This window comes from Petromyzon marinus, chromosome 2, assembly GCF_048934315.1.
Source record: "Petromyzon marinus isolate PM22_M1 ecotype Great Lakes invasive population chromosome 2, UKy_Petmar_22M1.pri1.0, whole genome shotgun sequence".
NCBI lineage: Eukaryota > Metazoa > Chordata > Hyperoartia > Petromyzontiformes > Petromyzontidae > Petromyzon > Petromyzon marinus.
This window is the reverse complement of record NC_133668.1, coordinates 1,520,486-1,548,371: the sequence shown is the minus strand read 5'-3', so window position 1 is coordinate 1,548,371 and position 27,886 is coordinate 1,520,486. Positions and strand designations below refer to the sequence as shown.

The 27,886-nt window shown below is 49.1% G+C and overlaps 2 protein-coding genes across 8 annotated transcripts in view; both read right to left on the bottom strand.

The window, feature by feature from the left end:
- Positions 1–1,226: 1,226 nt before the first annotated feature.
- LOC116949764 (protein mono-ADP-ribosyltransferase PARP14-like) lies at positions 1,227–17,675 on the bottom strand. The gene is made up of 9 exons (XM_076068523.1): positions 16,867–17,675; positions 8,354–8,543; positions 8,039–8,193; positions 7,029–7,092; positions 6,506–6,691; positions 5,468–5,734; positions 3,831–4,103; positions 3,148–3,387; positions 1,227–1,693 (listed from the first exon to the last, which is right to left on the bottom strand). Exons 2-9 carry the CDS (start codon positions 8,526–8,528, stop codon positions 1,227–1,229), a joined length of 1,827 nt encoding a protein of 608 aa, XP_075924638.1. The 5' UTR covers positions 8,529–8,543; positions 16,867–17,675.
- A 3,866-nt stretch (positions 17,676–21,541) lies between these two features.
- The window catches only part of LOC116949780 (uncharacterized), a 54,462-nt gene continuing 48,117 nt past the window's right edge, over positions 21,542–27,886 (bottom strand). For all 7 annotated transcript variants that reach the window (XM_032967415.2, XM_032967413.2, XM_032967418.2 and 4 more), the window contains 5 exons: positions 25,835–25,919; positions 24,560–24,683; positions 23,992–24,132; positions 23,775–23,863; positions 21,542–23,552 (listed from right to left, as the gene is read on the bottom strand). In XM_032967415.2, the coding sequence (XP_032823306.1) occupies positions 23,331–23,552; positions 23,775–23,863; positions 23,992–24,132; positions 24,560–24,683; positions 25,835–25,919 (661 nt within the window). In that variant the 3' untranslated portion in view covers positions 21,542–23,330. The remainder of the gene's footprint in view (positions 23,553–23,774; positions 23,864–23,991; positions 24,133–24,559; positions 24,684–25,834; positions 25,920–27,886) is intronic.

The following is a 27,886-nucleotide window of genomic DNA, read 5'->3' as shown; positions in this document are numbered from 1 at the left end:
ATTACCACATAAGCCACTTCATTGAGCTATCATTTGTGGCCAGGTCGCTTCTGAAAAACAACTAAATAGCCCAGTGGGCCTTACCTGGTAAAATAAAAAAAGGTTTGTTTATAGTTTAGTTTAAGTTCCCACTTTCACCAATCCCCTTCTCCACCCTATCCGTTTCTTTATGGCATCCTTTCCCTTCGAATCTCCTGGCCATGCATGTGGCCCCTCACTCATCTCCGTGATCAATCCAGGCTCCCGGCCCTGCGTGCTGCTCGCCCGGCCCTCTGATTAGCCTGTGCGTCTTCAACGCTGACAACTACTCCTGCGGCCCCTTTGGCCGGTTTATGTTCAACCACAAGTGTATAAACAGCGCCGTTGAGGCGAAAGCAACCTGCCTTAGAGTGCTATACCCACATATCCCCACATATCCCCCACAATGAGCTATTGCGGTCAGCACCTGACAACCCAGTCGTACAGATACGGCTCTATTAGGCATTATCTTGTGTGCCTGGTGTGTGCGATACTAACCATCATATGTGTCATACCAGCCTTAATAGGTTTTCGCTCGAATCACTTGTGTTAACACACCATATTTACAATAAAGGGCATGTTTGTTTGCTTGAGGTTTGCCGCTGTCTTCGATTACTGGACAGCAGACTCAAACTGCCACACACCACAGATGTCAACCAGTGGAATTTCCGTCGCAGTTCTGGGCCTTCGTCGGCAGGGGCAGAGTGTTAGGGTGACGAGAGCCTAGTTTGGGAGGCGGGGGACCATGAACAAAATGTCACTGACATTTTTGGAGTCTTGTGAAATAATTTGTTAAAAAACCTGCCTAGAATGTGTACCAGTTAAGATTGTTAAAGGATCTACAACCAAATACTTTCTTGCAACGGCTATTTATTGCACTAAATACCATTGTTATGAACGTTATAGCCAGGTAAAAAATTGCTGGGGTGCATTACCTCCAAGATATCCTTTTGACAAATATGATATGGGAAAATGTAGACTACAAGGGCTCTCTGTGTAAGCCCTCTCTACTGCACTCCCTTGGACATACACGGCCCTAACTGGTGGTCACATACTAGGGGCCACCTTTTTTTTTAATCATGGGGTGAGTTTTCCCATACTTGGTTTTCTCAACGTGTTCAGCGATATTGACGAAACCCTCGAGCTGCCTGCTCTCCCACGGAAACCTCAGTCCTGGTTTCTTCAGCGAAATGATAACATCCTGAATCCTAAAGCGATGGCCTGAGCAGGTCGTGGTCATCGAGAAAGAACATCAACTGCATTTCGTGCGCGAGCAGTTCATCCTGCACAGAGTTTCTCCTCCGTTCTTTTGCATCATTCACCATGGCGTAGAGCTCAGCCGAAGCTTGCCTCACACTGCTGTCGCTGCCTTGGACACTGATCTTGTCTTGTGCAGTGAAAATAATTCGTACTTGGTATTTATCCTGGAGGGAACGTATTGCGTCTCGCTCCGTGTGAGCAAACTCTGCGATTGCTTTATCATCTATTGTATTTGGGCATCCTTCGGTGGTGAGCTTTTCTTCTATTTCATCGAGGACCTTTTTGTTGGTCTCGGCTGAGATTGAGTAAACCTGGATGCTCAACAGCGTCATGCCAGTGTTTGCCAGGGCAGAAAAATCATCTTGCTGCTGCAGTTCACGCTCAACTAAATTTGACTGCAGGGCCTCGTCACATCCTGTGAAATGACAATCATGCATTTCAACAAGCATACAACCTCATTCTGGGTAATAGATACATATTTAACAGAATTTGTTTCATTTTTAAAGTAGTTTAAGTTAAGTTCAGAAATAGACATATCATACTGCGTAGTATGTTTACGTTGCATCTTACCAGTTATTCCATGCCTGGAGGTTTGAGGAGCTGCATTTTGCTGAGATTCTTCCTGTTGGTCCCTTGGCTGATCGATGAGGATTATGCATGTATGTTTCCTCTCCAACACCCCAAACAACATTTTACCTCGTGAATACAAAGATTTGGCAGTGCCTGGCTTTCGAATGGTTCTCTCACAGGAGGTTATGCTTTGGGAAATATCTACTATCAGTTCGATAACTCCATCTCTGTCTCTTTTTTTTGTGGTAATGCTAAAGCCTCTATGTTTGTAGTCTATTTTAAATGTCGTTCCACTTGGCAGAATGCTAGTTATATCCACAAATTTCTCCAGGTATTGCAGAACACCCATATAATGAACAGGAATAAAACAATTGAGTGTCACATTAAGAGCCATGAATCCCTCTACTTGTTTAGCAACGTGCTGGATAATGTCTCTATAGCCAGTGACGAGTATCTCACTTCCACTGATGCAATTTATCTGGAACATTGTGTCAGTTCTGATTTCACTCAATTCCTGAGAGGCTTTCAGTTCTTCCTGGAATTCTTCCCACTCATTTACATTCTGCTTCATATCAAACCCTTTAATTGCCTTCACTTTCACCTCCACAAAGGTCATGTTCAGAAGATCCTCTGCTTTGCTCAGATCATCTTCACTCGCACCAACAATCATGATGTCATTTCCCCTTTCTGAGATGGATGCATCTATGCCATTTTGGCTAAAGGTGTTTTTTATGAAAGCATCACGGTTCAGTTGTAACACAAAGCCTTTAAGTTCTTCAGAGATTATCCAGGGCTTCTCACTGCACTGCAGCATCATTTGCAGGATTTTGCTCTCAGCTGCTAAGGAGTCATCCTTTGGGCCTTCCACGGTGATCAACCTCTTTTTGACATTAACGTGAAAATCTACTTCAGGAAAGTCATTCTGCAAACGCTTTTTAAAGTTGGGCATCAAATGAACAAGTGTTTGTTTGACATTCACTTCCCCCCGTCGTAATTGTTTTATTTTTTTAAGGTCCTCAACAACATGTTCTACATCCACTTTCTGACCTATTATGCTTATTTTAGATTGTTGTTTATCCGGTATAATCTGCACACAATCTTTCTGACCTGTAGAAAGCTTTGCCACAAGTTCATCAAATATATTCGCATGGATGGTTTCAGAGTAATGCATATATCTTTCAAAAAAAATGTTAAACTCATTGGGGATGGATTTTGACCATTTGCTTTTCAGTATGAAATTGGCTTTTTGGCTTTCGGCAAAGGCAGGTGAAACCTTCATGACGTCCTTCGTGGCCCCACTTGGCCACTTGAAGGTGGCCATGTGATTATTTAGAAACTCCTGCAGCTGCTGAGATTGCTCTGGGCGAGCTGTAATGAACTCCATCAGCACGGGATCTACTTTTAGGTGCTGAGGCTCAGGTGCCTTGAAGATCTCCTCATCCCATGATAGTAGCACCAAACCATGCGCCTCGTAAAAGCGGTGTGCTGTGACGATCTTCTCTTTCAAATGCAGCTCGCTCTTCAACACTTTCTCAACATCTGCATCACCAAATGGGAATGTACAATACAATCTCAGCTATTCTTAAAAAAAACATTTAATTTGAAGTAAAATCATTTTTAATACATTTACTTTATCCTAAACACTACGATAAAAATACATCTAGTGTGCTGTGTATTGCCCTTGTAATGTCTGGTTATGTAGTTACCATTGAGGTGATGATGCCCTCTGGGAAGTAAAATATCAGTAAACATGAAAACCGTAATGTGTGTTTAAACTACGTTTTGCAGCAGATCGGTTAAGTGCAATGAGCTGTTCCATACAATTGAGAATCAATTTACATGCCGGTGAATGTTCATATACATTTTCTAATCGGAAGGCAAAAAAATCCGTCCTCACTTCCGTTTTGAACAATGGTGCAATAAATCAAGGTTAATTCGTTTTTAGCTGTGTCACGAAGACGTGAATCTATCTCTGCATGTACATCCCAACAAGGGGCAGCCTCTTCCCATCACCACCTCACCCTCATTGCTCTGGAGACGGACGACAGCTGCGCTGCATCCACCCCTGAAGTCCACCTCTTTCACTTTGACGGCAGGCCCACTCCTGCTCTCCAGGTAGAGCTCCAGGTAGTCCCTGCTAACGCCCTCAGGCAGATCCTCCAGCAGCACGCTGCTGGTGAGCGGCAGCTGCTCCGCCTTGATACTCATACCGGATAAGGGCCTCATGCAACAGCGGCCTATGAAGGCTTGTATGTCTGAGAGGCAACATGAAATGGTGTAAATACACAACATAGACAAGGATCCCCTCGCGTAGTCTGAACAGACTGTTGGGGCAAGTGCTGTTGGCGAGCACCTACGAAGGCCGACATGGCACACGAGGGGGTGGGTGGCCAGCACCACACCCCACAGCATTGTAACACGATGCCTTTTTTTCTGGAAGATTTACTGGTTTATCCAGGATGTTTCTGTTGCACGTCGTTGCTTTAAGACGTTCTCTGTTTATATTGTTTGTTGCGGTTGCACCGGACTCAAGAGCCGCATGGCTCACAGGGCTACACCTAATAAATGAAACTGGAACTTGAACCTTTATCTCCCTAGTGGCGATATTTGACACACCACACGAGGTACTCATATGAGGCTGAGTCGACCTAGGGGAGGCCCATGACCGGTTCAGACAATCGTCACTGGTGTTGACCGTGAGCAGGAATCGAACTCGGGTCGCCAGGCTCATAGTGCAGAGCGCTAACCGCTACACCACCACTCCCCGCAGTACCTGTGATCACTGTCACATTTCATTTATGGCTTTATTTTTTATTTGGAAAAGTTGTTTGGTTTGGCAATGTTTTTGTTTATTGTAGTACGGAGTTAGACTGATGGCCTTAATCTTAGTTGTCTTGTGGTTGTTGTTGTTGTTTGACTTGCATCCCACTGGGATTTTTGCACACAGCGTTGGTGTACGGTGCTATTTCAGGAGTATTTTGATGTTTTTTCCTGGATTTTCTGTTTGCACAGTCACATAGTCACTTTAAGATGTTTTCTTGTTCATGTTTTTGTTTTTTGTTTGTTGCGGTTGCACCGGATTCAAGAGTCGAATGGCTCACAGGGCTATACCAAATAAATGGAGCTATGAACCTCATTGACAAACTAAAGAGATGCTGTGCAAAACACGAAACAGAAGAAATATTTTTTGTTATTTAACCCTGAGAGTAATACAGTATCCGGCCAGGTGCCTCAGGAGTAGAGCGGCTCGCAATCAAAAGGTTGCGAGTTCAACTATTTGAGCTTTTGGGAAAGTCAAGAGCGGTTGTCCTATGGATATACTTGACCCCCGTCATTGGAACGTGGAATTTCACACATTGGATCGTGGCTGTAAACAGATGAGCACCACCTCGATGCTCATCTGAGTCGCATTATCACTGTATTTGACTAAGAGTGAAGAATGTCCTTACACTCTGAACACACACGAGAAATCACGCACTCCAAACACCATGCAGCTCTCCCACTGCACGTGGATAACCTTCACAGAAAAATAATTATCTGGCCAGCACAGTTTGCGTCACTGGCCAACAGTGACACAAACTTACGAGGAGCGCACAGAGTGATAGCGTTGAAATGTCACCTGTGTCGGAGGAGAACGATACCACTCTGCATGAGTCGTCGTCTGTATAGTTGATGCAAAAGTCGTCGGTGCCGCTGCAGGTCTCCACGTAGAGGTCGAGGAGGCTGCTCTCCGTCTGCTGCGCGAAGCCTCGCAGCAGCACCCTGCGTGGATCAGGCTCCAGCACTTGGACCACGTGCTCCACTCGGGGCTTCTCCACGAACTCCGAGCACACCAGCGGCTTTTCGGCAAACGTGTGTTTGGAGCGTGACAGGACTCGCCCGGCCACTGCGCAAACAGCCACCAGCAACAACATCAAGTCAGCACCATCCATCTCCATCATTGCAACAACGTGGTGGGGAAATGTTGCGTGTAGCAAAGACACATCAAACACGACCTGAACGAATGTGCAAGAGCATGCCCGAGGGGTGTGAACTAATATGGTAAAATGCATAGCTCACTTTTTTCAATCAAGTCCCATTATTGCTTTTTACTGGTCAGATTTCCGTGCACTTCTATGATGTGCATCTTCTCTCGTCACATCCACCGTCTTCATTTCTAATTCCACTACATCCTTATACCTACCTACCCTTCTACTCGTTCTTCCCGTCAACCGGAATTTGTACAGCCTTTCTCCGTCGACTTTTGTCGCTTCTTGGGAAAGACCCAGAAGACTGGTGGAGCGCAGGGAGTATCTAGAAGGTTCGGTACAGACGGCGGTGTTCGACGACGAGGAGATAAAAAAGAGGTGTGGAACGGAGATCGGGGCTCGTGGTTCTGAGCGTGGCAAAGGGGGGGGGGGGTCATTTAAAATTGGGTGCCCTATTGCGGGAACCCTTCTATGTTGCCAAAAGGCCCTTATTGTTTTGTCCTATTACACAAGTCACCTTAAAATAATGTTCTGCCCAGTTGAGTCGTATGGAGGTGGCTCCTCGAGTGGAGGTTTGTGCTGGGCCCAGGGAGAACATTCACTGTATGTACTTTTTTTTTACCGTGGAACGTTTTTATTGTGGAGTACAACACACCCACGCTGTGTAAGGCAACAGCTTAAAGGCTCACCAGCTGGATCTGCGAAGGTGATGACCCAGGACTCTTCCGTTTCTTCCACGTTTGTGACCTCTCCTCCTCCAGATCGTCTCTCGCTTTCAAAGTACATTGCCACAGTGGTCGAGTCCAGGGAGTCCACTTTGTCCACTCTGATGGTCGGGTTGCCCTCGGGATCCTCCGCCTTTCCCCCCTGTGATGCTGCACAGTAGGGCAGCACAGTAGCTATCTTAGTTGACCTTCGTTAGTTTAAGAGCAGGACTGACGCAAACCTACCAACTATCACACACACACACTTGTTTTGAGTATTGGAAGTGGAAACAATTACACCATTCAAAGCCAGGAAAAAGCTGTCTGCATTTTTTAGTGATACTTTATCTGTAAAATATATATACACAAACTAATTTTACTTTTGTACAACCCTTTCACAAGGGGATGAATACATACGCCATCGCGAACATTCTCGGTCTATTTTTAAGAACGCAGTCTTTACAAAATATCATCCATACGAACCAGATTTTCAGGTTCACTCACTCACCGCCTGTCAGCTGTTCAGTCACTGGCTTGGCAGCACTTTGTCCAGGTGTTGCATCGGGCCTTCCCTATGATACATGAGTGCATCAACACAAGCACAACAACATGACCACGACACATTACTCTATGTGGCTGGGTGGCTCAGAGGTCTGAAGCACTGAGCTGCCACTGCTGAGATCCTGGTTTTCAATCTGACTAAATTGGCTTTTCAACTGTAGTTGTTGATGGTCTCAGCCTGGTCACCAACGACTGCGCCAAAAAAAAAGACTCGTGTTTGATTTTGTGCTTAATTTGGCTAAATTTCAGTTCCGAGAAATACAAATATTGGTTCAAATGTAATGCAGTGAACGTGTCTCTATGTAATCGTGCGAGTGGAAGAGTACTGCCCCCGAGTGTTGATCAGACAGCTTGTAGTTATTTCAAATGTTCTCTGATAGTTATGTCTGGTGATCATATTTAATACGGGTTTCATCAGCATCACGTATCATGACAGGATGCCGATAGCACGATATTTTCCACTTGTAATCCGCACGGTATGTGCTCACTTCCCGAAGAACCGCAAGGAACCACGGAATAAGCGAGAAAGGCAGTGAGAAAGGCAGCGAGGAACAACGGAAAAAGCGAGAAAGGCAGTGAGGTGGTGAGCTGGCGCCAAATCCGCCCAAGCTCTGCAGACCTCTATTAAGGTGTTGCCGGCCAACGAATGAGAGTTGCATGTGGGAGGAAACTGGAGCACCCAGAGAAAACCCACAATTGCAAGGGGGCAACACTCTATCCCATTTAGATTTAACCAGTCGAGTTAACATTTTCGTGACACGTGTGTGATCCACCAACCCTCGTCTCCACAGTCCTGGTGTACCGGCGTGTGCCACCACTATGTGTCAAAACCAGGAATAACGGTGGGGGATAGGATGAGAAAATACAAAAACTCGTGCACTGTTGGAAATGCATGCCTCTAATGTGGAGTGCATTTCATTGAAGAACATCCACTGCGACTGACAGTAAGCTGCCCACCATGCCGTATCTGGTGACTTTAGTTGGGGTGGTGCCTCCTGCTCTCCGAGGAGACTCCTGGAGGCCTTCTTCATCGCAGAAGGACACCTCCAGCTCACACTGCTGCTGGTTGATCTCCAGAACGTGCTTCTGCACATTCAGCACCCGCTCCAGCACTGCGCACAAGGCAGCGAGTCAAACAAGTGTTGCTTCATTGTTTAGTGTAGAGGAACACACACACATGTACAGTGTTTACGTGCAATAGTTATAATCCGAGTATTTGTGTCCACCGACACGTGTCAAAACCCCCCCCAGGGGTCGATGTCGGGGCCTCACCGCCCTCCTGCTTGAAGCGAAGTCGCGCCCGGCCACCGGGCAGCAGCGCCAGCTCTTCACATTCCCCGCCACCCGACAGCCTCTTGCTCTGGAAGTACTTCTGAAGCTTCGTCATCACCACTCTGTTGTCCGCAGCGACGGCGGGGAGGCCCTTCACCTCCAAATAGGCCTTCATGGCCAGGCCTGCAGCCTTGCGGGGTACAGGGCCAGCCAGAGATGGAAGGAGGAGCAGAGTAGAGCACAGGCGGTCACCACAGCTTGGAGCAACCATGCTATATCTTGTCCTGGCCAAACTTGATGATGACCTGTTTCCTGCCTGAGCATGACCCGACTGGACCCCAACTCAACCACAACGTGATGGATGCACTTGCGGCTGGTGGCTCAAAAGCTTTGATCGGGCATTGCCGTCACCGCAACAGCAGGGCAGGGAGGGGATAGGAAGGCATTCATACAGAAGTGGATTGATGAAAGGCTGTATATTTACATCATGAGGCCTTCTTTGGCAGTACCAAAATATAATAATAGGGTGCGCCCTTTGGCGTCATCTGGTCGAACACCGTATGGGACTAGGCTCTAAGGAAAGCTGTCTCTGGTGCATTCTGACTGCAAGTATTGTGGTTAATGTAAACATGATTCCTTGCTTAAGGTTTCAGTTTTGTCGCCAGAAAAAAGGGGAAATTCCCTATTATTATAGGCCGTAAATTATTGTACAGTATTAATATATGTTATATATACAGATTGTTGATTGTACCACCTTTTATTCAATGGATAATTAAGTCGGAAACCCCTGTTTCAAGGTGGGGGAAAGAGGAGGACCCATTTTTCCTTAAAATTATATATTTTAAAGCGAAACTTTAGGTGGGGTGTCCCCTGCAACACCCCATACAGCCCTGCTTCCACTGGATGGACATCTCCTTCCATCTCCAACTCCACCAAGCCCTGCCCTTAACCTTGACCCCTTACTGTGACCCTAGCTCCTGATTCCAGACCCCGGCTCACTTTCCTGTTCCCTTGTCCACTTTGTCCGTCGGTGTAACTGCCTTTAATCCTAGCCTTGAATGTCTGTTCATGTGTTTGTAAGCATGTCGATCTGTTTGAAATTGTCTTACTACTATGTGTTCATCTCACCCTGTCCATCTGTCCGTGTCCATGTATGTGTCTTCCATATGTGTGTGCCTTTGTCTTTGCCGCTATTAGTTTCTATCAGTCTGTCTGCCCGTGTCTGTCTTTTGGCACTTTAAACCTGAAGGTTTTGATTGATCGCCTAGAATATGATTTTGCCATCAGTTGCAAAGATATGGTGGCTCGCACCGTATCTCTCTGACAAAAGGTCCGACGTCAAAGTTGGCAAGTCCTCAAGCCCAGTCCTTGCATTCACTGCAGGTGTTATTCACCTGGAGTGGCACGGTGGCAAGATGTTAACTACCCCGCCTGGTATGCAGGTGGTTGTGGGTGCGATCACAATCTTAGACGCCCGTATATTTGGAGTTTGCATGTTCTCCCCGTGGTGGTATGGATGTTTCTCTGGGTGCCTCGGTTCCCCCTCCACATTTAGAAACGTGCATTTTGAGAATTTAGCTACGATACATTTCCACATGATAAGCCACTTCGTTAAGTTAGCATTTGTGGCCAGGTCACTTCCGAAAAAGAGCTACGTAGCTCAGTGAACCTTACCTGGTAAAATAAAAACAAATACTGTGGTTTAGTTTTTAGTTTATTCAGGGATTCGTCCTGGGTCCTTATCTTTTTTCAATCTCCCCCAATTGAGCATCCCATTGGTAGAAATGGCATTAACTATCACACCTAAGCCGCTGACAATCATACTCCACTCTAATTTCTACTTGGGGCCCACTCAAACCTTCCAAATTATACCTCAACCTTACAGTAACAGCAGTGTTGCTTGCCGCCAACTCATGTCCGGTATCTCCCTTCTAGGATTATGCTGTGAGCATCCTAGAATCGCACCTCGATCCGGAAGAACGCCGGCGAACAGTGTAACAACGCTGACATTCAAAAACACGTTCCTTCGGGGTGGGCAGGTAGGAACTTGGTTGGACAGCGCATTCGTGCGATCCCTGTTTGGAAATTAGTCCAGAAACTCCAATTATGCGGATGGAATTCCGGATATGCACGACAGACAAACAGACAATTAATCCCTGGTGGGCAGTGTGGAACCTGTTGTTCCTACCTGTATAAACGCCACCTCATTCGTGACCCAAACATAGCAACATCCTGTCTTTGACATTTCGTTGAAGACACCGGTGGTGTAACCATCGACTGCATCAGAACATCAGCAAGACGATGCGCAATATCTCCTTAATGAATGAAATATAAAAAAACAAGCCACACTACGTCTGTGGCCATGCAAACCAAATTATGAAGCACATAGTGAATCACTGCAGTCTGTGCTCCTCCAATGAAGGAATAGCAACATTACACAAACCTCTCTTCTGATGCCTTCTTACGGCCAATTTGCTCCTGAACATATTTGCCTTACGCGAGAATAGAACGTTTTTGGTTAAATCCATTATTAAACCTAGTTTGTGTTTAGTTTGTTGTCCTTCCCCCGCACCTACGTACAGTGCGAAAGAAGTTAAAGTACAACATCACACGCAACAAACCCAGACACATCCAATAGGCCTTTTCTTTCTAGGCACCAGACAGACAGCTCGATCAAAATCAACTCACCGCCGGCTCCACGATCAGTCTCTTAAATCAATTTGAACATCCTCAGCATCACCTAGGACTTGTTTTTTTTAATCACTTGACAGCGACGCCTTGAACACGACAGAGATATCCAATGCATCCATCTCGGGACAATATTCGGCCGATGTTGACTAGAGCAACCACAGCAAAAAAATACTTGTGTGCAATGTCGGCACTTGCCTCGATTATTGCAATGCCATCCTTACCGGGACACCAGAAGATTAAGAAACAGGCTACAGTCTACATTATAGACTGCCAGTACACTCACCCAGTTTAATAACCCATTGCTACAGTCTACATTACAGACTGCCAATTCGCTCACCAGCTTAAAAACCAGGCTACAGTCTACATTATAGACTGCCAGTACACTCACCGAGGTTAAAAATCAGGCTACAGTCTAAATTATAGACTGCCAGTACACTCACCGAGGTTTAAAACCAGGCTACAGTCTACATTATAGACTGCCAGTACACTCACCGAGGTTAAAAACCAGGCTACAGTCTACATTATAGACTGCCAGTATGCTAACCGAGGCTAAGAACCAGGCTACAGTCTACATTATAGACTGCCAGTATGCTAACCGAGGTTAAGAACCAGGCTACAGTCTACATTATAGACTGCCAGTACACTCACCGAGGTTTAAAACCAGGCTAGAGTGTACATTATAGACTGCCAGTACACTCACCGAGGTTAAAAACCAGGCTACAGTCTACATTATAGACTGCCAGTACACTCACCGAGGTTTAAAACCAGGCTACAGTCTACATTATAGACTGCCAGTACACTCACTGAGGTAAAAACCAGGCTACAGTCTACATTATAGACTGCCAGTATGCTAACCGAGGTTAAGAACCAGGCTACAGTTTACATTATAGACTGCCAGTACACTCACCGAGGTTAAAAACCAGGCTACAGTCTACATTATAGACTGCCAGTATGCTAACCGAGGCTAAGAACCAGGCTACAGTCTACATTATAGACTGCCAGTATGCTAACCGAGGTTAAGAACCAGGCTACAGTCTACATTATAGACTGCCAGTACACTCACCGAGGTTTAAAACCAGGCTAGAGTGTACATTATAGACTGCCAGTACACTCACCGAGGTTAAAAACCAGGCTACAGTCTACATTATAGACTGCCAGTACACTCACCGAGGTTTAAAACCAGGCTACAGTCTACATTATAGACTGCCAGTACACTCACTGAGGTAAAAACCAGGCTACAGTCTACATTATAGACTGCCAGTATGCTAACCGAGGTTAAGAACCAGGCTACAGTTTACATTATAGACTGCCAGTACACTCACCGAGGTTAAAAACTAGGCTACAGTCTACATTATAGACTGCCAGTATGCTAACCGAGGCTAAGAACCAGGCTACAGTCTACATTATAGACTGCCAGTATGCTAACCGAGGTTAAGAACCAGGCTATAGTCTACATTATAGACTGCCAGTACACTCACCGGGGTTTAAAACCAGGCTACAGTCTACATTATAAACTGCCAGTACACTCACCGAAGTTAAAAACCAGGCTACAGTCTACATTATAGACTGCCAGTACACTCACCGAGGTAAAAACCAGGCTACAGTCTACATTATAGACTGCCAGTATGCTAACCGAGGTTAAGAACCAGGCTACAGTCTACATTATAGACTGCCAGTACACTCACCGGGGTTTAAAACCAGGCTACAATCTACATTATAAACTGCCAGTACACTCACCGAGGTTAAAAACCAGGCTACAGTCTACATTATAGACTGCCAGTACACTCACCGAGGTAAAAACCAGGCTACAGTCTACATTATAGACTGCCAGTATGCTAACCGAGGTTAAGAACCAGGCTACAGTTTACATAATAGACTGCCAGTACACTCACCGAGGTTAAAAACCAGGCTACAGTCTACATTATAGACTGCCAGTATGCTAACCGAGGCTAAGAACCAGGCTACAGTCTACATTATAGACTGCCAGTATGCTAACCGAGGTTAAGAACCAGGCTATAGTCTACATTATAGACTGCCAGTACACTCACCGAGGTTAAAAACCAGGCTAGAGTCTACATTATAGACTGCCAGTACACTCACCGGGGTTTAAAACCAGGCTACAGTCTACATTATAAACTGCCAGTACACTCACCGAGGTTAAAAACCAGGCTACAGTCTACATTATAGACTGCCAGTACACTCACCGAGGTTAAAAGCCAGGCTACAGTCTATATTATAGACTGCCAGTATGCTAACCGAGGTTAAGAACCAGGCTACAGTCTACATTATAGACTGCCAGTACACTCACCGAAGTTAAAAGCCAGGCTACAGTCTACATTATAGACTGCCAGTATGCTAACCGAGGTTAAGAACCAGGCTACAGTCTACATCATAGACTGGCAGTACACTCACCCAACTTAATAACCATTGCTACAGTGTACATAAGTGTTTTTTTATATATATATTTTTTTTATTTTCCTATCTACGTGACTTTACCGAAAGAATCAAAGAGTATGAATAAGAAAAGCCCTCTTGACAAACTCCAGTGTCTCCTGAACAGCCTCTCGCACGCTGCCATACCTTTCCACTCCAGCGGCCACAGCAATCAGCCGCGTTCCAACGGAGCGCGCCGAATTATAGGATCGTCGTAACCAGAACCAGTGCAGTGCTGGTCGATCATATGCCTGGCCGAGCGGAGTTTCTCTGTAAGCTGAAACTCTTTCCCACCGCACATCATCCAAGCACCATCCCCCTTCAAGCAGCAGCTCAAGACGAATAGGTTGCACCCTCTCTGGCAGTAAAACACCTGTGTTAAGGTGTTTAAACACCGAACTGAAACCTTTTGCAAGGATTCGTGTCTGCATTAACCACATATACTTGTGGTGAACATGCAAAAAAACAAAAACATGCTCTGGTAGTATGTATGCATTGTCAAGACCCTCACCTGTTCAGGATCTCACCTCTTCAGTCTCTCACCTGTCCAGGATCTCACCTGTCCAGGATCTCACCTGTCCAGGCTCTCACCTGTCCAGGCTCGCACCTGTTCAGGCACTCACCTGTTCAGACTCTCACCTGTTCAGGCTCTCACCTGGTCCAGATTCTCACTTGTTCAGGCCTCACCTGGTCCAGATTCTCACCTGTCCAGGCCCTCACCTGTCCAGGCTCTCACCTGTCCAGGCTCTCACCTGTTCAGACTCTCACCTGTACAGGGTCTCATCTGTTCAGGCTCTCACCTGTTCAGGCACTCACCTGTCCAGGCTCTCACCTGTTCATGCTCTCACGTGTCCAGGCTCTCACCTGTTCAGGCTCTCACCTGTACAGGGTCTCATCTGTTCAGGCTCTCACCTGTTCAGGCACTCACCTGTTCAGGCACTCACCTGTTCAGGGTCTCACCTGTCCAGGCTCTCACCTGTTCAGGTACTCACCTGTTCAGACTCTCACCTGTTCAGGCTCTCACCTGGTCCAGATTCTCACCTGTTCAGGGTCTCACCTGTTCAGGCTCTCACCTGTCCAGGGTCTCACCTGTCCAGGCTCTCACCTGTCCAGGCTCGCACCTGTTCAGGCACTCACCTGTTCAGACTCTCACCTGTTCAGGCACTCACCTGGTCCAGATTCTCACCTGTTCAGGCTCTCACATGGTCCAGATTCTCACCTGTCCAGGCTCTCACCTGTCCAGGTTCTCACCTGTACAGGGTCTCATCTGTTCAGGCTCTCACCTGTTCAGGCACTCACCTGTCCAGGCTCTCACCTGTTCAGGCTCTCACCTGTCCAGGCTCCCACCTGTTCAGGCTCTCACCTGTACAGGGTCTCATCTGTTCAGGCTCTCACCTGTTCAGGCACTCACCTGTTCAGGGTCTCACCTGTCCAGGCTCTCACCTGTTCAGGTACTCACCTGTTCAGACTCTCACCTGTTCAGGCTCTCACCTGGTGCAGATTCTCACCTGTTCAGGCTCTCACCTGTTCAGGCTCCCACCTGTTCAGGGTCTCACCTGTCCAGGCTCTCACCTGTTCAGGCACTCACCTGTTCAGGCTCTCACCTGGTCCAGATTCTCACCTGTCCAGGCCCTCACCTGTCCAGGCTCTCACCTGTCCAGGCTCTCACTTGTTCAGACTCTCACCTGTACAGGGTCTCATCTGTTCAGGCTCTCACCTGTTCAGGCACTCACCTGTCCAGGCTCTCACCTGTTCATGCTCTCACCTGTCCAGGCTCTCACCTGTTCAGGCTCTCACCTGTGCAGGGTCTCATCTGTTCAGGCTCTCACCTGTTCAGGCACTCACCTGTTCAGGCACTCACCTGTTCAGGGTCTCACCTGTCCAGGCTCTCACCTGTTCAGGTACTCACCTGTTCAGACTCTCACCTGTTCAGGCTCTCACCTGGTCCAGATTCTCACCTGTTCAGGGTCTCACCTGTTCAGGCTCTCACCTGTCCAGGGTCTCACCTGTCCAGGCTCTCACCTGTCCAGGCTCGCACCTGTTCAGGCTCTCACCTGTTCAGGCACTCACCTGTCCAGGCTCTCACCTGTTCAGGCTCTCACCTGTCCAGGCTCCCACCTGTTCAGGCTCTCACCTGTACAGGGTCTCATCTGTTCAGGCTCTCACCTGTTCAGGCACTCACCTGTTCAGGGCCTCACCTGTCCAGGCTCTCACCTGTTCAGGTACTCACCTGTTCAGACTCTCACCTGTTCAGGCTCTCACCTGGTGCAGATTCTCACCTGTTCAGGCTCTCACCTGTTCAGGCTCTCACCTGTTCAGGGTCTCACCTGTCCAGGCTCTCACCTGTTCAGGGTCTCACCTGTTCAGGCACTCACCTGTTCAGGCTCTCACCTGGTCCAGATCCTCACCTGTTCAGGCTCTCACCTGTTCAGGGTCTCACCTGTCCAGGCTCTCACCTGTTCAGGGTCTCACCTGTTCAGGCACTCACCTGTTCAGGCTCTCACCTGTTCAGGCTTTCACCTGTCCAAGCTCTCACCTGTTCTGGGTCTCACCTGTTCAGGGTCTCACCTGTCCAGGCTCTCACCTGTTCAGGCTCTCACCTGTCCAAGCTCTCACCTGTCCAAGCTCTCACCTGTTCAGGGTCTCACCTGTTCAGGGTCTCACCTATTCAGGGTCTCACCTGTTCAGGATCTCACCTGTTCAGACTCTCACCTGTCCAAGCTCTCACCTATCCAAGCTCTCACCTGTTCAGGCTCTCACCTGTTCAGGCTTTTACCTGTCCAAGCTCTCACGTGTTCAGGGTCTCACCTGTTCAGGATCTCACCTGTTTAGGCTCTCACCTGTTCAGGGTCTCACCTGTTCAGGCTCTTACCTGTTCAGGGTCTCACCTGTCCAGACTCTCACCTGTCCTGGGTCTCACCTGCTCAGGCTCTCACCTGTTCAGGCCCTCACCTGTTCAGACTATCACCTGTTCAGGCTCTCACCTGTTCAGGATCTGTCCAGGCTCTCATCTGTTCAGGCTCTCACCTGTTCAGGATCTCACCTGTCCAGGCTCTCACCTGTTCAGGATCTCACCTGTTTAGACTCTCACCTGTTCTGGGTCTCACCTGTTCAGGGTCTCACCTGTCCAGGCTCTCACCTGTTCAGGATCTCACCTGTTTAGACTCTCACCTGTTCTGGGTCTCACCTGTTCAGGGTCTCACCTGTTCAGGCTCGCATACGAGGAGGGACTGAGCTCTGGCTCCGCGCCTCTGAGTTGTCAATAGAACAATGCCTCCTTCTCGTGAAATATGTGCACACTACAGTATATACATTTTATTATTATTATTTCTACCCACCTCGCTGTGTGTGTGTCCATCTCTGTCTAGGTGTCTGTCCGTGTAACGTACCAAGTGTTGCGTCTCTTAGGTTCGCCACCACCAGCACATGAGCAGGGGGTACAGGCGGCGGCCCATGAACAGGTGGTGGTGATGTTGTTGATGATGACGACGAGGAAACTGACGCGAAGATTGTAGTTGTGTTTTCAGAAGGGGCTGCCTCATCTCTCCGGAAAGTCCCACTGGCTCAATTTTTTCCCCTCCCCCCTCGCGTGACACCCACGCCTCTGTGACCTTCCTTGGCCCTTGGCTTCAAACTTTAAACGCGCTGAGTTCCGGCGACCAACACGCTCTACATTTGTAATAATCGGCAATGTTTTTTTTGTGTGTAGTTTTCTTCGTTGAAGAAAGCAGTCACGTTGTTCCGCCGTTAGTTATGCAGTGTTGCTTCTGTCAGTATTCATCACTGGCCAATAACGTTTTATCATCTTAGTCCACAGATTTCTGAAGAGTAATGCTACCATGAGTTATTTTATTGTTTCATTTACTTCTCCATATTTCCCACGTGTGTCATAGTGCACGTTATATGTAATAGCTGCTTACCTTGCTGTTACGTGTTCTGTATTTACGAGTGCCATTAATAGAATCCATTTGTCACTGCAACTTGATAATGGCAAGCATGTCCACTCAAAAAGAGGAAATGAAACTACCATTCTTGCTGTTAGAGATGTAATTTGAAACATGCCACGCGGGTTACTCTCAGTAGTATGATGCGGAATATTTTTTATTGCTTACTATATATCCATTGTACATTGTTCTGATCGTGTTTTTTTTTTGCATTTTGTATTATTTCGTCACGTTTGTAAAATATTATTTGTGTTCTATACAACCCCGATAGACCCTCCCACCCCATGTCACGTGTGTTCCACCTTGGCCACTTCGCCATTGAAAATAAGCTTCTTAGAAATTCGCTGATATTCCTATAGAGTCGACCATCCTCCATATTGTCATGTATAACTGGTAACTTGGGAAACATTTGAAGCTAAATATTGCGAAAGAAAGAATCGCAAAATATGCGAAACATGCGTTTCGAGTATCGGGCTGCTAAAGATTTCCACACCAGCCACTTTCTTGAGCTATCATTCGTGGCCAGATCGCTTCTGAAAAAGAGCTGTCTTGCTCAGTGGGGCCTTACCTGGTAAAAAAAAAAACCCCTTTAGTTTAGTCTCACAGCAAAAAGATTTTGGGATTAATTCCGGTGCCTCTCTGCGTGGAGCTTGTACGGGCAACCTCCAGTCACACCAATTATCTCCCCATAGCTAAAACAAAAACCATACAATGTGCAGTAACCAGTTATTGGCCAAATATCCTAATGCTGACAACTTACACCGCAAACGAACTCAATTGAGATCACGCAGCAACAACATCGCCCCTTTACTGCGAACACTTGGCAGGACCCTCCTGAAAGAGAGTGAGTCATAAGACTCAGGCTGGGCTTTGATGATTAAATAAAGCATAGTGATACATTCGTGGTATAGTAAAGCGCATACTGAAGATAGTTAAGGTTAGGAAAATGCACTCTTCCTAATGTCGTGTATAAGCATTTAGGGGCCGTCCATAAATGACGTCACACAATTTTGGACGTTTTTTGACCCCCCCCCCCGTCACACGGCGTCACAAGAAGTCAGACCCCCCCTCAAATATGACGTCACAAAGCTCTGCCCACAATTTTGGACGTTTTTTGACCCCCCCCCCGTCACACGGCGTCACAAGAAGTCAGACCCCCCCTCAAATATGACGTCACAAAGCTCTGCCCCCCCCCCCCCCCAAATAAAAAATGCTTCAAATCGCTTTAAACTATTGTCATTGTAGTGCGTATTTGATGTGCCGCTGCACTCTGATGTTGTAGGAGAAAACATTTATAAAAAAAAGTATATTTAATTCAGTAGAATGTGATCTTCTTTGGTTATTTCGGTAAAGTCACGTAGAATGAGAATAAAATTATAAATTGATAAAATAAAATAACACAATAATATTCTCACGACGTTTCGGCCACAACACAAGCAGCCTTCATCAGGTGAAGGGACGAGACTGTCTGGAGGACAGCGCTGGAGTGAAAAAGCCACGCTCAGATCGCGACCTTTAAGCTGTGTGAGAAGAAACAAAGCGCCTTAGAGTCGCGGCAGAATGTAATGTCTATATTTTTTTTAAGTTGCGCATTTTGATGTGACGTCACATTTCTCAAACCCCCCCCCCCCTCGTCACACATCGTCACAAATGCCTGACCCCCCCCCCCCCCAGGTGCGTGACGTCATTTATGGACGGACCCTTATTGAACATACAAGTGAAAATGTGTTATTGGGCAAAGACGCGCCATTCCCATGCAGTTAGGCGGTAGTACCGGGCACATGCCAATAGGGGGCAGCAGAGGGGCTGAGCCCCAGGGCTAAGAGACGATGGCCCATAGGGCCCAACGGTTACCCCTATGGAACGTCATGTCCAGAGGTACAGACCCCAAGACCCCAGGAGGGGGCTGGGGGATGACATCACCCCCCAGGTCCTTCTGGAAGGTTCAGGAAGGAAGGTGTGGCCGGGGCGGAGCGAGACACGGCCCTGCATAAAAGCCGGACCTCTGAACGGGTCCCGGCAGTCGTCGTTCACCCGAAGATCAAAGAGCCTCCAGGAGAGAATAGCCCAATGGGCATAGCCGTACCCCTGGCTAGGATCGGCTCAAGCTAATACCAGTGAAGATCGAATAGAAGAGCCCAAGGGTAGAACCGTACCCCTGGCTAGGATCGGCTCAAGCTAATACCAGTGAAGATCGAAGAGAAGAGCCCAAGGGTAGAACCGTACCCTTGGCTAGGATCGGCCCAAGCTAATACCAGTGAAGATCGAACAGAAGAGCCCAATGGGCATAGCCGTACCCCTGGCTAGGATCGACTCAAGCTAATACCAGTGAAGATCGAATAGAAGAGCCCAATGGGCATAGCCGTACCCCTGGCTAGGATCGGCTCTAGCTAACACCAGTGAAGACCCAATCTTCACCCAAGACGGAGTTAGGTTAGCCGGTGAGAGGCGTATTAGTCCGGAGGGGCTTCCTCCTTAGCGTCTCGGGTGTGAGGGGCCGTTACCCCTCTGTGTTAAGGAGGTATTGTTAAATAAATTCCGTGTTGCCTCAGAGAACTCTCCTCTAGTTATTTAACCCACTACACAGGTAATCCAATCATATTGTTTTAGCTTAGATAGAAGTGAAACAGACTTCAAATACTTTGGTATTGAAAATGTCAACTCATGCCTGTAGATGAACATGGCATTCCACTCGACTATGTTACGTCTCTCTGTTGGGTCAATGGTTGGTTCAAGGTCACCTGACCGCCCACCCCCCCCTCCATCCCCCATTGCTTTACTGCACTTGTGGTATGTGTAAGCATTACCTAAAAGTCGTTCAACTAGATTTCACCCACCATAAGCCTGCCACGAGTGTTTATCATCGTAACAATCAATTAATGATTAGTTGATGACCCCAACATTCTGCCTTTGAAAGCAGGAAACCCCGTGCAAGCCACGCCCAGCGCGACGTGCCTGATGACTCCGATTACATCACCAAGCCCCACCCATCACCTCCCATCCAGTAACACATCGGGGACAGAGGCATTCTTTTCCGCCTTATATTTTTAACGTGAACGGACCGATAATAGGGAGCGTAATTGGTTACTTAAATAATCGAATAGCCCAGCTCTATGCTCAGTTATATATGTCAATAGACAAGTTACTGTTGTAAATTCATTTGAAGGTAGCACAGGGCGCCACCGTGACGAGATGTTAACTACCTCGCCTGGTATGCGGGAGGTCGTGAGTTTGATCCCGACCCTGATGCCTGCTGCTGTATATTTAGAGTTTGCGTGTCGTTCTCCCTTTGGTAGCATGGATTTGTCTCCGGGTCCTCCGGGTTTTCCCTCCATATTTAGAACCAACGTGCATTTAGAGCATTTGTCACCTCGTTGAGCTATCATTTGTGGCCAGGTCTCTTCATTAAAAGAGCTACATAGCTCAGTGGGCTTTGCCTGGTAAAAATAAAACAGATAATAAATAAACAGTGCTACTCCTGGACTCCATAAAAGTGTTGCCACCGGCCTTAAAAGGTCATTATGGGGTCACAGATGGCACAACTTTCCTCAAGGGGCCATAGGCTTCATATTGGACAACTGGACTCGATGAAAATTTCTCTCTCTAGAGCCAACAATGTCTGTTTTTAAAAAAAAGCAACGTGTGACGGGTGACTGCTCAGTGCTTGAATGAAAGTTTCACGCCTTGCAAGGTCAGGGAGCGCTTTCTGCATGTCATTGTTTGACTTGCATCCCACTGGGATTTTTGCACACAGCGCTGAAATGCGGTGTTTTTTCTGGAAGACTTTTGCTGTTTTTTTCCTGGATTTTTATGTTGCGCGTAGTCACTTTAAGATGTTTCTTGTTCATGTTTTTGTTTGTTGCGGTTGCACCCGAATCAAGAGCTGCATGGCTCACAGGGTTATGCCTAATAAATTAAACTGAAACGAGACGGCATTCGCGGCATATGATGCACGCGTGCGTGGAGAACGTTGATGCGATTGCGGAGAGGCACGGGAATTGGCAGTCTTGAGAATCGTGGGTGCACGCTGCGTGAATCCCCATAGCTGCCGCACCTTATCCCCCCCCCGCCCCCCTATGAGCGACGACGACAACAAAAGATCGCACACGTGCACACAGCAGGCATTTCAAAGTGTTATTGGAATCATCCAGACAAGAGCGCCGCAGGTACAGCTTCCGTCCAGAGTGGAACGCCGTGCCCTGCCGTGGCGTCGCGGGGCGGGAGCACTTTGACAGACTTGCCGCCGCCCGGGATGGCACGCTCGAGACGCGGACGCATTGAACCGCACACAAACACGACGAAATTATGCCCGCTGGTAAAAGAGCATGCATTCACGGTTTGTCAGAATTAACACCACGACGGATGGCAGCGGCTAAACATCTAAACGGATTCTCATGACACGGCACTAAGTTCACTTCAATTAGATAATTTTGGAATATATTTAATTACAGTCTGTTCAGCCAATTTAAATGATAACCGAGCAGTGTGCACTCTACAGACCCACGTCAAGGCGGGCCACACCGATGCTTTATGATATGCAAGGCAGAGGGTCATGCACAATAGTGTACCCATTAGCCGTGACAATGTACAACACCGTTGCTTGATTGGTGACATGATCAAAGCACTGTACAACACTGTTGAGGCTCCATTTTTTATGGTACCACTTTGGCTGCATACATTTCTGAGGGTAAAACACAGGCTGGATATGTTTGTCAACAAACACCGCCGTAAAACGAATTCGTTATAAGAGCGCAAATTCGACAGCTCGGAGGCAGATGTTTGTTAAATGATGACCGTGGCAAGTCGCCGGACCTCCGGCCTGTGTTTTGACTCCACTGCTAAATGCAGTTCCTGAAGTTTTTTTTTGTTTTCCAAAAAGGCCTCAACGAGTACAGAATAAATGCAGATTATAAGAAGAATGAGATTTAAGACAGTTACATAGTTATCTTTGCTCACGGATGTAGATCAGTCTAAGAACATTTAAAGTCTCCACTATTTCAGTCACAAGTCTTTATTTAAAATTACAATAAAGTACAGCGCTGCGATTGGCAAGCTGCATTACTGCGTAATAGCTTTCTATAGATGTCCGAAACATAAAATGACTGTGATCGGTTTTTTTGTATTAGTCCAGAATGGCAGTTCAGGAGATAACCGTGGTTATCGCTGCTCCCATGACTGCAGGCTAAACTGCGAAGGAAGGAGGACATCGTCCCGAGCGCCTTCGAATGGGGAAGTAAAATCAGGGGGAATAAATGCCACCTGTGCGAGTACAGCTGGCACGTAGCGCGCACTGCGACGCGTTGGCACGTCCAGTGCACACCGACTGTGCATCGTCGTGCATAGATTACCAGTGCCTAAGCCGCACTGCCGAGTGATCTTTCACGAGTGGATGGTCCTCGTCGCAAACAGCCCCACACGCAACCCTAACCCCCCCAAGCCCCGACCCAACCCGCCAGCCACCCTCGACGGCACAGCGCCAACCGACGCTCATCCTGGAACCCAAGGCTTGCCGTAGCGCACAGCTCGGACGTCCCGAGAGCCAAGCAGCCCGCGGTCGGCATCGTATACATATTCACCTCCGATTACTAAGACACACGTACACACATTCAAACGTGGGACATCCTTCAACGTTGACGGTTTAACAAGGGACTCCAGACAAATCCGTCCTCAAGGACACCGTCCTGTCGGCGGCTCGCCGTATTTTGGTGCACGGTGCGTGTCCGCCTGCGACACGACCAGGAGTCGACCTCTTAACCGGGGCGGACAACTCCCGCAACCCTCCCACCGTGGCCTCCGCCACGCGTTCCGATGCGTCCCCTTCGCGGCAGCGGCAGCGAGCCCCGCGGGGCAACCGCGGGGGCCCACCGGGCGAGAGGCGCCCGCAGGGCGACGTCGCGAGGCCGCCGCCTTCACACCCACGAGTCGGGCGAGTGCTGAACGTGGCCGGCCTCGTACGGGGACGTGCCGCAGGAAGGCTGCGCCGCCGGGTAGCGGTCGACGCGTCTCTCCGGCCTGGCGTCCCGGCGGGCGGGGCGGTGCGCGTGGCCCACGACGCCGCCGCCGCCGCCGTGCCCGCGCTGCGGGGAGTCGCGGAGCCCCGGCGCGACGGGCGGCGCGGGCGGAGGCGGCAGCTGCGGGGGGGGCGGGGGTGGGGGTGAACACACGCGTTACCCGCTTGGCACGTGCTCGGCACGCGACGGGGCGTGCTCCCCACGTGAACGCGCGGCGCGTGTCGCGTGAACGTGGGGGGCGTGTCGCGTGAACGTGGGGGGCGTGTCGCGTGAACGTGGGGGGCGTGTCGCGAGCGGTGAACGTGGCGGGTGGGGGAGGGGGGGAGCGGGGCATGCCCCCACCTGTGGAGCGCTGTTTTCCGTGGCTGTCCGCATGGAGGTCGACTTGTACGAAGTCGTCGAGGGGAGTCGGGATGTGGAATGGCTCCTACCTGATGTACACAGAGCAGTGAATGGCGAGGTCCGGCAACTTCATTGCGCCAAAGACACGTGTGACGCGTTGGAAACGAGGCAATGAGTATCCACGATCTTCCCTCTGAATTGATCGCGCCCCTCTCACCTCCATTGGCGCCACCGTGCACGGCATTCCCTGTCTGAGCGACGTCGTAACGCGACGTGGAGATGCTTCTCTTCTTTTCCGACTCCTGGGACCTCCTCTCCTCCGTCTTGAGGAGCTCGCGAGAGGACGCGATGCTCCCAACTTCACAAAACCACCGCAAAAGCATCGCCCAGATTAACACCAAATCGTCTGTGGGACCTTTTTTTTTTGCCAGTATCTCAAATGATGAAAAAACAAAAAGAGTTTTTACCCCTCGTGGTAATAAAAACAGGCGTTAAGATGTTCAAACACCAAATATATGCGTTTTGCGAAGCATCAAGTCTACATTAACGCACGTTTTATGCCTCTCGAAAGGCATCTGTTTTGCATTTGAACATCTTAAGGCCTGTTTCATCGCCACGAGTGGTAAAAACCTCTTCTTACTTTTCACCAAAGTGCATCCTTCACGCCGATGCGCCTCTCAAGCCACTGCCCAGCGGTGGCTACTCGAACGTCCGACCGTGGTCGTCACGCCAAACGGGGGCGGTCCTTCGGCACGTTCCAGGGCCCTCGGAGAGGCGCCCCTCACCTGACTGGGCGGTCGGCGAGGCTCTCCTGTTCGCCGGCGAAGACGAGGGAGTCTCGTACAATTTCACCTTGTCCCAGTCGGAGGACGACACCGGTGGGGTGAAGTCACCCTGAACCCAGCCATCCTGCGGGGCAAGCGTCCACAGCTCACGCCACAGCTCAGGAGGCGGGAGACACGTGCGGTGCGGTGGGGGGGGGGGAGATGCACGCAGCCCCAACAACGTAGTCGACGCTTCGTGGACATTTAAACGGTGGTTCGTCCCACGGAAGTGGGACGGTCCTCGTCGCAGGAATGTGGAATTTTGATCGCTGACCGATTGAGAAAGAGCGCTGACCACGTGCGCGTGGAGACACCGAATGTGTATTGAAAGTGTACATTTTGAAACGGTTTAACGGGTATACAGCGCTTGCCAGCTGCTATAACTACAGAGTGGGATTGACGGTCGACGGACATGCATAATATCGTAGTGGACGCCGAGGGGATTTAACATCCATAATTAAGGGTTTTTTTCGGGGGGGGGGGGGATGGGGGTTAGATCGCGTAAATATATAATGTGTCGTTATTTTTATATTTACGCGATATCTAACCCAAACCCCACCCCCCCTCTATTATGGATGATATTGGGTCGCGAAAGCAGGATCAGAGCAAGGTGGTCACGGCTTGGACGGCCCTTCGCCCAGTAGCGAATCGACCATTACACACTCTCTCTCTCTCTCAGGTACAGCTCCACTCTCTCTCTCAGGTGCAGCTCCACTCTCTCTCTCTTCAGGTGCAGCTCCACTCTCTCTCTCAGGTGCAGCTCCACTCTCACTCAGGTGCAGCTCCACACTCTCTCTCAGGTGCAGCTCCACTCTCTCTCAGGTGCAGCACCAGTCTCTCTCTCTCTCTCTTCAGGTGCAGCTCCACTCTCTCTCTATCTTCAGGTGCAGCTCCATTCTCACTCAGGTGCAGCTCCACTCTCTCTCTCAGGTGCAGCTCCACTCTCTCAGGTGCAGATCCACTCTCTCTCTCAGGTGCAGCTCCACTCTCACTCAGGTACAGCTCCACTCTCTCTCTCAGGTGCAGCTCCACTCTCTCTCTCTCAGGTGCAGCTCCACTCTCTCTCTCAGGTGCAGCTCCACTCTCTCTCTCTCAGGTGCAGCTCCACTCTCTCTCTCAGGTGCAGCTCCACTCTCTCTCTCAGGTGCAGCTCCACTCTCTCTCTCAGGTGCAGCTCCACTCTCTCTCAGGTGCAGCTCCACTCTCTCTCAGGTGCAGCTCCACTCTCTCTCTCACCTTCTTGTAGAGGCCCCGCAGCTCGCGGTGCTGCCACAGCAGGCTCAGCACCTGCGCCGCCGCACGCACCACCTTCGGCGAGTGCCTGCGGAGACACAGATAACACGTGGGTGTGGCACGTGGGTGTGGCACGTGGGTGTGGCACGTGGGTGTGGCACGTGGGTGTGGCACGTGGGTGTGGCACGTGGGTGTGGCACGTGGGTGTGGCACGTGGGTGTGGCACGTGGGTGTGGCACGTGGGTGTGGCACGTGGGTGTGGCACGTGGGTGTGGCACGTGGGTGTGGCACGTGGGTGTGGCACGTGGGTGTGGCACGTGGGTGTGGCACGTGGGTGTGGCACGTGGGTGTGGCACGTGGGTGTGGCACGTGGGTGTGGCACGTGGGTGTGGCACGTGGGTGTGGCACGTGGGTGTGGCACGTGGGTGTGGCACGTGGGTGTGGCACGTGGGTGTGGCACGTGGGTGTGGCAAGGTCAGCACCAGAACATGTCTTTCGTTGTCCTAGCAACCAGCAGGAAGCATTACTGCGCGTTCACAGTCCTGTTGCGCGTGTGTTCATTGCACGTTCGTGTGTTCATGTGCACGTGTGTGTGTTCATTGCACGTTCGTGTGTTCATTTGCACGTGTGTTCATTGCACGTTCGTGTGTTCATTTGCACGTGTGTGTGTTCATTGCACGTGTGTTCATTGCACGTTCGTGTTCATTGCACGTTCGTGTGTTCATTGCACGTGTGTGTTCATTCCAACTGTGTTCATTGCACGTATGTTCATTGCACGTTCGTATTCATTGCACGTCCGTGTGTTCATTGCACGTTCGTATTCATTGCACGTTCGTGTGTTTATTGCAACTGTGTTCATTGCACGTATGTTCATTGCACGTATGTGTTCATTGCACGTTCGTGTGTTTATTGCAACTGTGTTCATTGCACGTATGTTCACTGCACGTGTCTGTGTTCATTGCACGTTCGTGTGTTCATTGCAACTGTGTTCATTGCACGTATGTTCATTGCACGTTCGTGTGTTTATTGCAACTGTGTTCATTGCACGTGTGTTCATTGCACGTTCGCGTTCATTGCACATTGCACGTTCGTCCACACGTGCGTTTCTACGTCATGCAAGTACGTATGTATGTTGAACTTCTTTCGCGCCGTACGTAGCCACCCGTGCGAATCGGAGGCACGCCACGTGCATGCACGCATGGCCAGCCTGAGTCAACAATGTCGGTCTGTCGCTAATTTGGAATGTAATTGTCGTCAGGGATCAAAATTCCATACAGCGTAATTCTCCAATCTCCATTTCACTCGTGGCTTTCGCCAATGAATCGAACGGAGATTGTTCCGCACCTGGAACGCGAGACGCAGGGCGATTGCGCGGTTCACAGGCGGAAGGGGAAGCAGCCGCGACCACCCCGAGCAGCTCCTTCGCCCCTCCTCAACCCAACGTGGCACGAATAACAAAAACAGTCAATGGGCCGTCCATAAATGACGTCACGCGAGTTTGGACGATTTTTGACCCCCCCCCCTCGTCACACAGCGTCACAAAAAGTCAGACCCCCCCCTCTCAAATATGACGTCACAAAGCTCTGCCACCCCCCCCCCCCCACCAAAACTATATTTCCATTTTGAAAATAAAACATGCTTCAAATCGCTTTAAACTATTGTCATTGTAGTGCGTAGTGCGTATTTAATGTGGCGCTGCACTCTGATGTTCTGGGAGAAAACATTTATTAAAAAGTCTATTTAATGAAGTAGAACGTGTTGTCGAAATTTAAAGTTGCGCATTTTGATGTGACGTCACATTTCTCAACCCCCCCCCCTCGTCACACATCGTCACAAATGTCTGACCCCTCCCCCCCCTAAAGGTGCGTGACGTCATTTATGGACGGCCCCCAACACATTCGCCAAGAACACAAAGGGTGGATTCCTCTGCTACGGAGAAGGACCATTGCCATAAACGTCACCGATTGTTCCTCTGTAGGGCAAGTGTTAGTGAGTGACGTGTTGAGTTTTTTGTTATGTGTGCACCGCTGCCAATGCAGCAGCGTAATTTTTTTG

What these genes read in the sequence shown, in the direction of transcription:
- LOC116949764 (XM_076068523.1), bottom strand. Translation starts at nt 8,528, where the DNA reads ATGAAGGCCTATTTGGAGGTGAAGGGCCTCCCCGCCGTCGCTGCGGAC. An exon ending in ATCGTTCTCCTCCGACACAG is followed by an intron (nt 4,104 to 5,467) that starts GTGACATTTCAA and finishes GTTGCCTCTCAG; the next exon opens with ACATACAAGCCTTCATAGGC. An exon ending in GGCCACCTTCAAGTGGCCAA is followed by an intron (nt 1,694 to 3,147) that starts GTGGGGCCACGA and finishes GTCATTTCACAG; the next exon opens with GATGTGACGAGGCCCTGCAG.